Genomic DNA, 14,689 nt, shown 5'->3' with positions numbered 1-14,689 from the left:
GCTGAGCTGCCTCCGTAAACTGCGGTGACTGGCTCTCCGAGTGTTGTGAGGGAAAGTAGACGCACGTGCTTTTTTTTTTTTTAGTGTAAAGTTAAAGTTAAAATGGTCGTGGTATTGGAAGCAACAAGTTCGATGTAAACCGCGAGATGACATTGTTTGCCTCGCTGTGTAGATGGTGTTTTGGGCCAAGGTTTTGTTAGAAATCAGCCCGAGAGTGCTTTAAAAGTCTCCCGCCATGACTCTCATCTGGGACTAGACAGATAAAAAAACTCGAACAGAAATAAAACTGAAAATGCAGCGAGCGTAAAAAAGTCGAGGTGCGCTCGTTAATCGGACTTATCGCTCACGCACCTGCGGGTTCTCTCGGATGTATGTCAACAACTGTTGGCGATGATGTGTCATACGACATGCGCGTAGCTCACACATATCGATACTGCGCTCATGTGCGCCTCAGACACATGTACCCCATTTATGACGGACACGAATGGTGTAGAGGTGTGTTTCACACTGGGCGTAGAAGGGGCGCAGAAGCAGAGTGGCGTAAGTTGGTCCGAGCTATTTCGTGAATGTCGGTAAAAATTGTCATTCCCTACAAAGAACCGCACTCCTTAACTGGCATTTATTATTGTAGTGTATTTATTGCGCGTGTAAATTTACATGCCTTTTAAAACCAGAAATGGCAACTGCGTCAATTAAAAATTGCGGTCTTTGTGATGACGTCATTCCGCCAACGTAAAAGTCTTAAGGAGAGCTCCTGTAAAATCACTGCATCTGCGTCTTGATAAACACAGCCAATAACCTTTTACTGTTTACCGCGTTTCTTTTTTATTATTTTTTTTTCACGAGTATGCATTTTGTCCCTTTAACACCTTTAGAAACAACCGCGCCAAAATGACAGCCAGGATTGTGAACCGAGTGATACATTCAACTCTCCCGGATTTCGACGTAGCAAACAGCTACGCCTCCCAATTTATAGAGCAGCGATTGAAGAAACTCTCGACCAAGATAATTGCTGTGAGTATGGCTTTATATATATTCACTGCAGTGTATAATTGTGGAGATAACAAGATCAAATACCCCGCTGTTGTTATGGTGATGCGTGTCTCCTTGATTTAATCTGGTTTTTATTACGCTTTTGATTATTGTGCAATGAGCGCATTTTTAATATCTGCCTACTGCGTTGCGCTGAGATAAATACCACAGTGCTAGGTCAAGCCTTTTGCAGCATTTGCCTACGTGAGAGAACAGGCGTCGTCGATCGGTACATTATGCGGCGCTGCTCTACGAACGTAACTCCACGTCTCTTGACTAGTTACGGAAATTCCGGCGACATTCAGTAGCGTTACTTTAGTGGTACTTCCAAAGTAATATAAGTAGCCTTATGTAGCATTACCATAGCCTCCTCTATACTCACAAAGCCTGGAAGTTCGACGACGGAGCCATTGAGTGCCCGATCGCAGATTGGGAGCGCGAGGATCTCGTAGCACAGAGCATCAAAGAGCCATTTCTCGAGGAACCGGGACGTCAGCGCACAGCGTTTGCAGCGGCGAGGACCCGAAACACACTTGTTCGCACGAGAAAACTGTGTTTCAGAGTCCTCGCCGCAGCGGGGCGCCAGTCACGTGGCTCTCCTCTCATCCGTTGTCTGCCGCTCCACCTTTTTTATTCCGGCGGCCGCTTCTCGTGGCGATCTGCCAGGCTTTGCCAGTATATAGGAGGCTATGGCATTACGTACAGTACTATTTTTGAGGTGGCCGGTGTTAGCGAGGTGGTGGTCCCAGAGAGGCTGTTGTATAGTCCATGCGGCGGAAGCCAAGAGGGCGGGCCTCGAACGCCGGTGGTGCCGATGATCTGGCCTCGTCGCCGTCGGGATAAACCTGCAGGTGCTGCAGCAGTCGTGGTCGCGACCGTGTTTGAGACGCATTCTAGACGGAGACCCAATAACAGCGGAGTCTCGCGGGCCCCGCCGAGGGCGGGGAAGGACACCGGCTGGCTTTCGACTGATTTAATCAAAATCTCAAGGTCATCTGTTTTAGAGCGATTCCAGCACGAGCTGAAAGTGTGCCAGTGCGAGTGGGGAACGCGCTTATATGGCTCAGAATTTGTACCCGAAAAACCACTAAACTCAATATAGTACACAAATCAAAATAACAGTTTTAATATGCAAAAAAAAAAGGGGGGGGGGGGGGTTGGAGACTTGCATAAATTAAGGGAAGCATTAATAACCACCGGGTGTTTGAGAGAAAAAAAAGTGTTTTTCTCAGCAGTAAAATAAACTGCACACCGCCCAAAACTCAGTCTCTCGTCGAATGTAGCGGAAGCGTAGCTCCGTCGCTCCTCAACTATGAGTGCAATTTCTGGCTTTCAATCAGCAGCAGGTTCTGCAATTCCTCTGGATCTGCGTCGATTGCCGAGATCCAACAATTACGTCGCAAACCGGTTACATTGAATAATTCGCAGTCGCCCCTTCAGAAAGAGCGAATAAGCACTTTAAATGATTATGTATAGGTTCAAAGTTACAAAGAGAAATAATAGTTACTTCACACAACTATAATCTGGTGACACTCAGTTTACATAATAGTTTCTAGGCGCGGAAGTTTTTTTTTTATTTTTGTGTGTGTAAAATTAATACACAAAACTGAGGCGGCCGAAGTTATGAAAAGTGTTTTTCTTTCGCGCCATCAGACCGGTTATATCTCGAAACACTTTCCCTTCTCTTTCTTCTAGGTTGACACCCATCAAAGCTTGACCGCCTCTCAGCTGTTGGAAAAGATACGCAAATATGCTGTAGGTTATCAACGACACGGTGTAAAACCGGGGTCCAGGGTGTGCGCGTATGTTGGCAACGCAGTTGAGACTGTAGCAGCAGCCTTTGGGGTTGTGTTCGCGGGCGGTACGCTTGTCATGGCAAAGCCGGCCTACGTGGCAAGTGAGTGCTCTCAACGCTTTCATTTCAACCGAGGAGTAAAATTGCAGCATTTAAATAAAAGTGAACCTATTATTACGCCGTTCTTGTAGGGGAATTGGTGTACACGATTGAAGACAGCCAGTGCACTTTCCTACTAACTGACCAAGAAAACGCACCAAATGCTGCCAAGATCCAAATAGCATCAAACATTAAGGTGAGGAATTGTTATCTATTCATCGGATTAAGAGTTGGTCAGGCTATAAAAATTATGTTATTATTCTGTTTTTTAGAGTAAACTCTTAGATTTTATGTGGTTTTTCTTTCAATTGCACCAGAAAAAAAAAACGAAAGTTTACCACTGTGTTTCCAGCAGTTAAGTGAATCGTAGTTTCTTCTTTGCATGAGAGTGCCAGTGTCAATGTATATTCATTTCTATCGTAGAGGGATAAGCTTTGCTAACTGCGCTTTAGCGAGAGGTTCAATCAAGAGGTGCTGCCATGCAACCAACCCCACCTAAAATAATCAAAGCCCGTGAACAGCCTCTTCTACCCCCTCATGACGTCATCATACCCAAATTGTGTCAACTCGGCATTTGGGCACTGACCTGACGCGTCCTTCACACGGATAGACTGGAAACGAAACCCTGCTCAACATGACGCAGCACTCGTGACCTGCCTGAGTTGACGTCATTACCTTGCTGTAATGACGGCAAAATGTTATAGTGCCCGGACTTTCATTATTCTAGGCGTTGCTGATTGGACACACTACCAATTAAAGATATACATAAAAAAATAACCTTAGCACATTAAAAGAAAAGTTCAATCATCATTTCATCCCAGGAGCGAGAAACTATCGCAATTGTTAACGCTTTACATCTCTTTTGGAATCAGCCATATGCATGTATTCTTTTCTTCCATCGTTCATCGAGTACAACAGCTGATCGAAAAATGAAATTATACTTTGATTCGCAGGCATTGTTCTGCGTGGGAAGCGCACCCGGTTTCATCGATGTTCTCCATTTTCAAAAACTGTCAGATGCCTTATTCACGCCCCACGAACCTATTGACAACAAGGAAGAGGTTGTGGCTATACTCTACACGTCAGGCTCGGTGGGTCTCCCGAAGGGCGTGGAAATATCGCACAAGACCTACTGTGCCGCGTTTTACTCCTTCAGGTAAACGCGCTCACCAAAGTGTTGGTGGAATCTCACCCGTTTTTACGAGACACAAGTTGCATTATGTCATACCGGCAGAATGTTTTTCTTTGTTTCTGTATGTTTGTTTGTATCCGTACGTTTCTGTATACGGACGCGGGCAAATTAAGAATATATTGTTTCTCGAGTCGCGGGCCACAGACGCAAGCGTATATTATATACTTCGCGTAAAGCAGCCTTACGTTAAAAATATTTATTTCGACATGATCGAACACTAACTTATTTTACAAGAATGCGTTGTGGGATGATAAAAGTAATCACCTGAATATAATTTTTTTTTTAAAGTGAATGACAGTAAGTAAATGTCAGCTTGCTTAAAACATTTCATGACGCTGTGTAGCCCTAGTGGAAGCCGTAGTTCTAGGAATTATCTCACGAAATCATACACGTTGCGCCTAAGGCACTCAAGTGTTGTAAGGCACATCAAGTCTAAAGATCTAAGCAGGTAAAACAAAACTGGGTGCCGCAATTTTTTGTTTGTTCGTATGTTTGTTTATCTGATTATTGCGCGTTTTATGAATATGTTTATTCTAAAAAGAACATTATATTGTAAAAAAAGAAGTGACTATTATTAAGGGACATTGCTGCGCACGACCACCTCGAGCAAGGTTCCACTTGTTGGCCAGGCCTCCATAATTTTTCTCCGTGCTCTTTCATCATCTTCTCTCTTGTTCTGGCTTGTCCTCTCTGCTGCCGACCGGATCACCCTAACGATACAAGCTTTTTGTGCTTTGCACAAAGCGCTCAAAAAGAAATTCGGGATTTTCTGGATTTTTTAGGCAGCCGTCTGATTATTCATGAAATTATCTATACCTGTTTGTTTGTTTTTTTCCGAATTTCAGGTCTACTGGAACCTGCACTGAAGAGGATGTTTTTCTTTGCTGGAACCCTTTCACCCACGCGTCGGGTTTTGCAATAAGCATGTTTTGTATGTTTTTTGGAGCAAAAATCGTCATAACCGATCCTTTGATTCCGTACAAACATTTTCTGGAGACTCTCAAGACCCATGAGGTGAGAAATATCGGGTGAAATTAAGAATAACGGTCGTCTCTCCGAATAATTGACCTGTATCAAGCCGCATAAATTTACCAGAGAGGGGCAGACACTGAATCATTTTCATGGTAAATTTTTACACGAAACAACTTTTGCTATATAATAAATATTGAATTGCTATTCTTTTTTAAAAAATACCTGCATATTGCTGTGATTTTTTATTTACCGTAGCAATTTTGGAAAACTTGGATGTAAGGGCAATAACTCCCGTGTTCACATTCTCTTTAAAAAAAAAACCTTTTTTAGGTACAGGTTGTGATGCCCTTGACATTGAATGGCTCTTAAAATAATCAAACACATTTATAGGAACAATTTATAGTAAGATCAATCTCCCAGCTCTTGTTATATATTGTTTTAAATTATTTATGTAGTATCTACCTTCAGTGAGCATTCCACTCAGATATTTTGTTACAATAAACCTTACAAAATATATTTTAAGTGAACACGCGAATTACAGTGTTCAATCCACCTGAAAAAAAGAAAACACAATAACGTTATTTGCGTAGACTGTATTGTTAGTTTGTTTCCATATGTTCAATATATGCCTGCTTCGTTTGACAACAACCACCTGGTTATATCTAATGGTCGTTACTTCATTTCACGTCTAGACCTTAGACTTTTTTTTTCGGCGATATTTTATTCTAGGATAGCATTTGGTCAGTATAGCTAAGCTCAATAAAAAAAGCAGCTCATACTTGTGGAACTGGAGCTAATTGCTCTAGCAGAAACTCTGCTTTGCTCAATAAGACAACAAACTTCCAACAGACCTTGATGTCAGGCACCTTAGAACCAGTACCGAACTCGCCCTTAGATTTGAAAACATTGGTATGCTCGTGAAACTCTGGGAATAAACACTTTCATGCAAATACCATTTTTGTTCGCAAACAGTTTTGTATAATAAAAAATAACTAACAAGCGCCACTCAATGAACTGAACAGTTGTGTTCCCCGAAAAAGAGCTGAGAGCCAGACACCAATATACAACTTTTTTTTAATCCAAAAGCCGCACTTTTTATGACAGATAAATCGGGCGTGAAAATCAACGCTTTTCGTTCAAATCGGGGTTTAAAACATGATTTAAGTCGTGGTTTGAACCTCACCCATTTGACTAAGGTGACTTAAATAAACAATAAAGTTCTCCCAAAATCAGTACACTAAATATATTTGTCTGTTTACCGTTTTCTACTTTCCAGGGACACTTACAAGGAATGTTCAAACAAGAAAAAATGATATCAGGCAGCCGTTTTTAGAACGGGACCGAATGTCAGAAATTGCGCCTTTTTAGCTGATGTTATTTTAATTATATAAATCTTACTTAAATCATATAAGTCTGATTAAAATCAAACAAATTAGATTTGCCTGAAATTAAAAAAAAAATAAGGTTTTGTTTGCAACGTGTTTGTGAGTCTGCAATACTACAACGCAAAAAAAAAATCTAACAACTTTTGATTAGATTTTTACCAGCACCTTTGTAGATGTTTTCACTTCGAAAGACGTTAACATGGACAAAAAGAAACTGATGAAACAATCCGTGTGCTTTGCATTAGTTGATCAGATTTGTTTATTCGTGTTACCGTCTCCTGAACCTGTAACCCTACCGTAACCGTAGCAGACAGATAAGCAAGAGCAGCCGCCTCGGTGTCGGCTCTATTTTTTTATACGCGAATGGCAGGGCTTCAATGGGAGAGCCCGTTTCTAAGATTGACACCTTACTGGCCTCACATCTGTTAGAGCCAGTGGTATTGGTGTCTAACTGCACTCTGGGCAACCAATTTAATCGTGACTTAACATTGTTTTTTTTTTTTTAGGTTCTGCAATACGATATGTAGTTAATATTCTTCCGTCCAACCTACAACCCATGGAATAGACTCTCACCCATCAGTATTAAGCCAATGCAGATTAACGTAGTGCTGTTTTAGTTAAACTTCTAGAAAACAGTTATCTTTTCGGGACAGAAAATGTGTATTCATGCTGTACGCAGTATCCAAAAGGCACTGTATAATGTGATGTTAATTTTTTTTTTCTCTCTCAGGTATCTTTGTTTATTGGCATTCCGGGCCGGATGCAGGATATTGTCAATGAAATTAAAACACACAAGGAAAGTGTACCTCGTGTAAAGCGGATCATTGTGGGTGGTTCAATGACCCCGATCTCGCTTGCACGAGAGATTCGTGAAATCTTCGACGCGGAATCACTTTTCAATTGTTACGGCCTGACAGAAACGTTCGGCCTGGTGAGCTTCTCACTTGTTGGACAAATTACTTTCGACAATGGTGTACTTCCTGCTGCCGGCGTTAAATTTAAGGTATGCCTGAAATCGATCAAATTGTTAACGTTTTCTTTTGTTTGGCCAGTTTTAAAATCTGCCATAACCATGTAGTGTTCCGTTTAATATTTATTGCAATAGAGTGACCATGAACTTATCTGTAAGCGGCGAACGAAATATTTTGTAGATATTCGACGACTAATATCTATAGAAATTCCGAATCAAAGCACGCATGGGTTTATACATGTGAGTCAAGGAACGGTGTATCGTAATGCTTTTAGGAGCTTACAGACGTTCGATGTAACATTGTAACACCGGTAGGATAAGGTAGGGCAATAAAATGAGACAAAAATGTTCATTTCAATGGTGATTTTAATTTTTTGCTTTAATATAAAAAAATATCATGATGATATTTCTAGATGTACTGACTCTGCTCAGTAAATGTTACTTAACTGGAGTGCGCGAAACATTAAACAAAACTACAATATCTGAAAGCCGCATAATGTCTCATTTTGCCCCTCTCTGTGGGGCGAAATGAGACAACAATGAGACAACAATATATGCATTGGACCATCTTAGACACCCGAATAAAATGTATATGCCTCAGGAGAAACTAGGAGACTCGTGCGTTATTGATATGTGCGTCATAGAATGCCAGATTGACACGTTTTATCCCACGCGCATCCCGTTAGGTAAATAATTATTTCTTAAAAAAAAAAAAGCTACCATATATTCATTACCTTTGGTCCACAGGGAGCTAATAAAGGATACCAATTAAATTAAAGCTTATCTTGGTATTGTTGACCTGGCAAAGGTCGCCGAATCCTCAAATAAACTAACTAAACAAACTAACGTCTGCAAAGAACGGCGATCTTGATGGTGTGGAATGCTCGTAGCGGAAGCATTGTGGAAGTTAATCAAAACAACGTAGTAGACTCGTTAGCGTTCTTTGCCAAGGCACATTCAGGAATAAGTAATTTTACGAGAGAGCCATACTGCCGCAAACTGACGCTGCTTCTTAAAGGCCGATGACGTGGCGCCCTTCCAACGGAGCTTCACGGACTGCCACCAGGCACAATCTTAAAATCTGTTTATTAGTTTTAAGATTAGTTTTCTTGACTTTCTGTACCGGAACCCAGAAAGAATAGTCTAGCCTAGTGTTTCTGGGCTCCCCCTACTACATTGACCATACACTCTAAAAAAAGGGTGTATTATTACACCCTTTGTCTCATATAATTAATCCCAAAACTTCAGTTTGACATACAGCTTACTGACGTCGATATGACGGTACTAATTTTCACGAGAGGCTTGGTAACCGTGTAGTACAACTTATTAAAATAGTTAATGTACGTGTTACTGACTAAAAAAAATTAACGGGGTTTTCTTGGCCTTACAACTAAACCTCAGTGTTTTCTTTCTGTGGTCTTTGGTACGTACTTTAGCTATTTAATAAGTTATATCGCACCTTTATCAAGTCTCTCGTAAAATTTAGGGTCGTCTGTTCGACTATAGGGCGCTGTACGTCGAACTAAAGTTTTGGGGTGCATTCTATGGGACAAAAGGGTGTAAAGTGACACCCATTTTCTTTGGAGTGTTTCTAAACAAAGAAATAAGAGCGAAACGTATGTTTCCGTACCCCTTAAAGGAGGGATTGGGCGTACGAGGCCCATCGAGGCAATTTCCTTCGATGTGAAGGGATTTGCTATATTGTGGCCCAAGTGTTTCGTTACACTCCTAATAGAAGTCTGCTGCATGAGACTTCAGCCAAAACGATTTGTACTACTGAAGTGTTTTTAAATATTTTGTGAAGAAACGATTTAAACATTTCATGTCATGTTTTGCAAAAGCAGATGTTGTAAAGCATCACATCGTGGATGTTTTCATTCAATTCGTTTGCCAAGGCTTTCGTGCCCAGAGATGGCCTGTTGCGTTTCGATTCGTCATGAGCGCTTTCGGACTTTGCTTTAAGCATTAGGACTTGTTTTTCCTTCATTATTTCGCTCATTGAGTTCAGTCTATATATATTTCGTAAATTTGTCGATGAATTTTCAGGCTTTGCATGATTAGACATTTGTCGTTTTCAAAAAATGGTATCACAGACCGAACTTCGGAGTTTGATGGGCTATTCTATCGACTTAAACAGGAGGCTAATGCATATACGAGGGAACACTACTCAAGCGTTACTCGGAAGTATACTATGTTTACGGGACCAATCCACGAAGCGTACTTACTTTCTGAATGCTTCGTATGTTTTGTCCTGTTTCCTCTTGTCTAAAGAAGTGCCGCGCCATTGAGTTACCTCGGTTTACTTTATTTAGCATTACATCCCTCCTATATACAACTTTCATGCTAAGAAAATAGTTTTATTCAACTAGCTAGGTGTGCGCCTACAATCGGACAATTCACTATCAGAGTTTTCTTTTTACCAGTATTTCACTCGTTTTGGTCACGGTGGGGCAGCTGTTCCTTTCAGTAAATATTATTCTAAAAGAAAGCGATTGATGACCCAATGTTATGCCCCAGGTTATAGACATAACCAGCGGAGATTCTCTCGGACCGCATCAGAATGGCGAGATTGCGGTTCACGCCCGAGGCATCATGAAGGGCTACACTGGGCGTCCCAAAGCTACTGCTGAAGCCTTGAGCAGCGATGGATGGTTCCGTACAGGTACAACGCTCACCTCATCTTCGTGTGTTTTTTTTATTCAAAATCATAAGAATGACGGCATTCTCGATCAAACCCAAATATCTCTGTTGTGGCTGTATAGTTATCGGACTATACTGCAGCACTCTAAAAAAAGTCTGTGCGTCTACTTTCACGCACAAAACTCGGAGAGCCAATCAGCGCAACTTACGGAGGCAGCTCAGCGAATGACGATGCCGAAACATATGTTTAGACCAAAAAACGCAGTCTGAGTTGTGACATCAAGCAATGCAAGCTTGACGTTTTGCATTGCTTAATGTCACAGCTCCGACTACGTTTTTTTGTCTAAACACATGTTTCGGCATCGTCATTCGCTGAGCTGCCTCCGTAAGTTGCGCTGATTGGCTCTCCGAGTGTGGTGTGTTATGATGCAGTTCTTTATGTAACGTTCCCCAGCCCATACATTCTGAGGAATGCTTGCGCGTCTACTTACCCTCAAAACACTCAAAGAGCCAATCTCTGCGATCTACGAAATCAGCCCAGCGAATGATGAGGCGGAACATCCGTTTAAATCTAAAAATTGAGTCTGCGCTGTGGCATTACGCAATGCAAAACATCACGCTTGCATTGCGTAATGCCACAGTAAAGACTTAATTGTGACGTCTAAACAAATATTCCGACTGATCATTCCCTGATCTGATTTCGTACATCGCAGTGATTGGCTCTTCGAGTGCTTTGCGGGTAAGTAGACGAGCAGGTATTCGTTAGAGGCTCTAAAAAACGTCTGTGCGTCTACTTTCACGCACAACACTCGGAGAGCCAATCAGCGCAACTTACGGAGGCAGCTCAGCGAATGACAATGCCGAAACATATGTTTCGACCAAAAAACGCAGTCTGAGTTGTGGCATTAAGCAATGCAAGCGTGACGTTTTGCACTGCTTAATGTCACAACTCAGACTGTGTTTTTTGGTCTATAAACAAATGTTTCGGCATTGTCATTCGCTGAGCTGCCTCTGTAAGTTGCGCTGATTGGCTCTCCGAGTTTTGTGCGTGAAACTAGACGCACAAACGTTTTTAGAGTGTATAGTGTGTCCGTTAAGACCTGATGCTTTAAATGCGTATTGTGATATATGTGGACATGTCACAAGGAAAATATTAACCATAAAGCCAGTCTCAAAACTCTGCAGTTTGATGGTCAGCCAACCAAGTAGACAAAGTTATAGCGGGCTTTATTTATATATGAAGTTTTCAGATGACGTCACATTTCACTGCTACCCCACCTCGGTCGCCATCGCCGTGTGCTAGGTATGCGCATGGAAGCGTCCAGTGGCGCATTACTAGACACCTATCTGCGGTTCTTGAAGTATGTCATGTAGTGCATGTTCTTCTGTTTTTTTGTTTTTTTTGCGTGTTATGCGTATGACCGATAGTCATTGTGCATCTTTTAACGTCCGGCCATGCGCTCGATCGAGCGAGCGTTCGTTAAAGAATAAATACCTATTTATGGCGAGTTTTCATCACTTTTGACTTGTTTTCGAACTCCTCACGTGGCAACTAACCATACACAACACCTGCCGCAAATCGCCGATTTAACCACACCGATGTTGGCTGAGAGGTGACTAGTTCTCTTGTGGGGCATCGCTTCAAACTCAGTGGGGCGTTAAACTTATCAGTCAGAACTTGTTTTTAAAGGGAACTTATATTAAAGAAATGTTTTGAAGTGTCCGAATAAGGAAATAACTCGAATCGAATTCGAATGGAATATTGCCAAATAGTGGCCAAAAATATATGTTCGAATTGCATGTTGAATACCAGAACTTTTATTTGCAATGCACACAAATTAAAAAAAAACGCATAGCGAAAAAAAAAAAGCTTTTGTAGTCCTTTTATTGCAAGCCCACTCAACAATTAGCGGTAGATATTGCCGAAATTTGATTTTCTTTTCAGGCGATTTAGGCTACTACGACACTGAAGGACGGATCCATGTCATTGAGAGATTGAAACAGATGATAAAATGCATGGATAATGCCGTCGTCCCTGCTGAGCTGGAAGAGCTTCTGATCACCCACGAGGCTGTCGCGGAGGCCGCAGTCGTAGGGATTCCAAGCTCGAAGTATGGCGAGGCTCCAACAGCCTGCATCGTTGTCAAAGACGGCTTCGAGAAAAACCTCGACAGTGTGGCGACGGAACTGAAGGAGCTCGTTGCGGGTATATGTTCCCAATATCTCGATTTTGTTTTTGGTGGGTAATGAGCATGTCTATCTTGCACATTTTAAAGCGTAAATTATAGAAGTATAAGCACAAATTTGGTTTGGTTTCACCGTGCGCACAAAATCCTACAAAAATAACTACATGTCCACAATCAAATATTTAAAGTAAAAAACAAGAACTTCTATAAAATGCGGGTAGTCATAACGAGGCCACATGTTTTAGCGTAGATTATTATTATTTTTTTAGCTTTTATTTCTTTTAAAAAGTCATGTTAAGCTTTCGGGAAAGAATAAAATTCATTGTTTTGTTTTTACCATGAATATAAAAACACTGAATATTCGAGTGTCGCTTTTGGTTGATAGAACTATATATATATATATATAGAGAGAGAGAGAGAGATACATAGATATATATATAGAATATAGTAACACCTTTTGGCGGGCTAGTTGGTTCACGATTCTAGAAATAAAATAATATACTGTTGTGTCTGCGCCAAATAAACAGTTGGAAGTCTGCGCTCCGTGTGTCGTACTCGTTTCTACCTCTGTCCTCGTCCTTTACGCAGTTCATTTATTTCTAGAATAGATTATAGATAGATATAGATATAGATTATTGATATAGATATAGATAATAGATAGAGATTATAGATAGAGATAGATATAGATAAATAGATAGAGATTATAGAAAGAAATATATATATATAAATAGATATAGATAAATAGATATAGATAAATAGATGTAAATATAAATAAATAGATATTTAATCGTAAGGATTCGAGGTATTCAATTAAAAATTTGGTGGCACAAATAAGAGTGTCCGAAAAGGTTCTGGATAACATTTTAGAGCCGGCTATTATCTAGCGGGGTAGATGGCTATGGTACATTAACTTCCATTTAAAGGTGACTATGAAAGACAAAACTAATTAACTTACTTCCCAGATTGTCCAAAGCACGGCAGGAGCTGATGTGCTTTGTTTGTGCCATGCTTCTTTTCCCGATTCTCATAACCACATATGAACAAAAAACGTAAACGTCTTTGTGCTTTTTTATATGCACAATAATGGCTACATGAGCTTGCGGGTTATTAATTAGATTATTATGCATATTCGTTTAACCTTGGTCTCTCTTTCAAAGGTCAAGCAGCAGTGTTCAAGCAACTGTATGGAGGTGTTTTCTTCATGAAATCGTTTCCCAAGTCCGATAACGGAAAGATCCTGAGACGAGACCTCAAAACAAAGGTTGCCCAGGAAATAGAGAAGTTGAAAAAAAAGTTGAGCCCCTCAGGCTTCACAAGCAACATGAAAACTAACATGTAACCTGCAATAAAGGTGTTTTTTTTTAATTTTAATTTTAATAAACAAGAATTTAAAAAACATGCGCAAGTGCAGGTATTCAATGTGGAGGTTTCAATGTCATAACTAGATATAAGGAAAGAAAGATTTCTTAATGGTAAAATTTATAAAACAGTTCGCGTTTAATGGGGTCTAGTATAGTATTGGGATGATCCGGTCGACAACAGAGAGGACTAGACAGCGAGATAATAGAACAAAAAATTCACGAAGGCCGGGCCATCACATGAAGTCTGGCGAGAGATAGTTATGCTCGCCAGACTTCGTCTTCCATTTTCTGGCAATATACTGTAACAACGATTTCTACGCGAATGATAAAAATAGCGTCTTAAATTATTTTAAAAAACTGCAATTTTATTTTTTAGTTATTGATATAGCTATTGTAACTTATGCAAGTATGTACAAGAGATGTTCCAAAAGTAAATTTGCAGTGTGTTCTTGACCTTTTCGTTTTAAAATATATGTTTCACACGGACGTCCTGGCTCAGCACATGTTTCAACGATATTAATCAGCAGCCCCCCACAGATTATGTTAGAGCCTAGTTAACTGTTAAGAGCTCTATACCCCAGCTTTCACATACAAATAAAGGTGTAGTTTGAAGTCTGTGTACGATTTAAAAAGAAGGGGTGTACACGGCTCGTATACACCCCAAAAAATTCAGTGCGCTTACTTTCCCCTGAAGGATTTGGGGGAGCCAATTGCAGCAATCTAAGGGTGGGGCTTGGCGGATATTGACTGTAAATATGTTTGGACCTGAAAGAACAGATTTCACAGCGACATTGAGCAGGGCCTTTCAGGAGCTCACGCCATGCTCAGTGTCGGTGCGCATACTTTTTGGGCTTAGACACCACCTCGTCATACACACAGTTCTCCCTGTAGGTTGCAGCGACTGACTCTCCTATACTCCGTTTCAAACATCGCGTGCAACGCTGGGAAAGCTACTGAAGTAGTGCGCATGAAAAAACACACAAAATTGTGTTACTCCGCGAGATTTCGTGGACGAGCGGTACAAGGCGCTGCTCTGGCGATGCCGGCGATGCCGACA

At 40.9% G+C, this 14,689-nt stretch overlaps 1 protein-coding gene across 1 annotated transcript; it reads left to right on the top strand.

The window, feature by feature from the left end:
- Positions 1-881: 881 nt before the first annotated feature.
- On the top strand, positions 882-13,610 carry LOC115314401 (4-coumarate--CoA ligase 1-like). Its single transcript, XM_040221147.1, has 9 exons — positions 882-1,014; positions 2,728-2,929; positions 3,019-3,122; positions 3,880-4,082; positions 4,964-5,132; positions 7,206-7,478; positions 9,963-10,107; positions 12,031-12,291; positions 13,429-13,610. Exons 1-9 carry the CDS (start codon positions 892-894, stop codon positions 13,608-13,610), a joined length of 1,662 nt encoding a protein of 553 aa, XP_040077081.1. The 5' UTR covers positions 882-891.
- The last annotated feature ends 1,079 nt before the right edge of the window (positions 13,611-14,689 follow it).

The sequence above is a fragment of the Ixodes scapularis genome, unplaced genomic scaffold (assembly GCF_016920785.2).
Source record: "Ixodes scapularis isolate PalLabHiFi unplaced genomic scaffold, ASM1692078v2 ptg000299l_1__unscaffolded, whole genome shotgun sequence".
Classification (NCBI taxonomy): Eukaryota; Metazoa; Arthropoda; class Arachnida; order Ixodida; family Ixodidae; genus Ixodes; species Ixodes scapularis.
This window is presented reverse-complemented; position numbering and strand designations above follow the sequence as displayed.

Coding starts and splice junctions, on each gene's coding strand:
- LOC115314401 (XM_040221147.1), top strand. CDS start 892: ATGACAGCCAGGATTGTGAACCGAGTGATACATTCAACTCTCCCGGAT. Junction 1,015..2,727: donor TCTCGACCAAGATAATTGCT/GTGAGTATGGCT, acceptor TCTTTCTTCTAG/GTTGACACCCATCAAAGCTT. Junction 2,930..3,018: donor AAAGCCGGCCTACGTGGCAA/GTGAGTGCTCTC, acceptor CCGTTCTTGTAG/GGGAATTGGTGTACACGATT.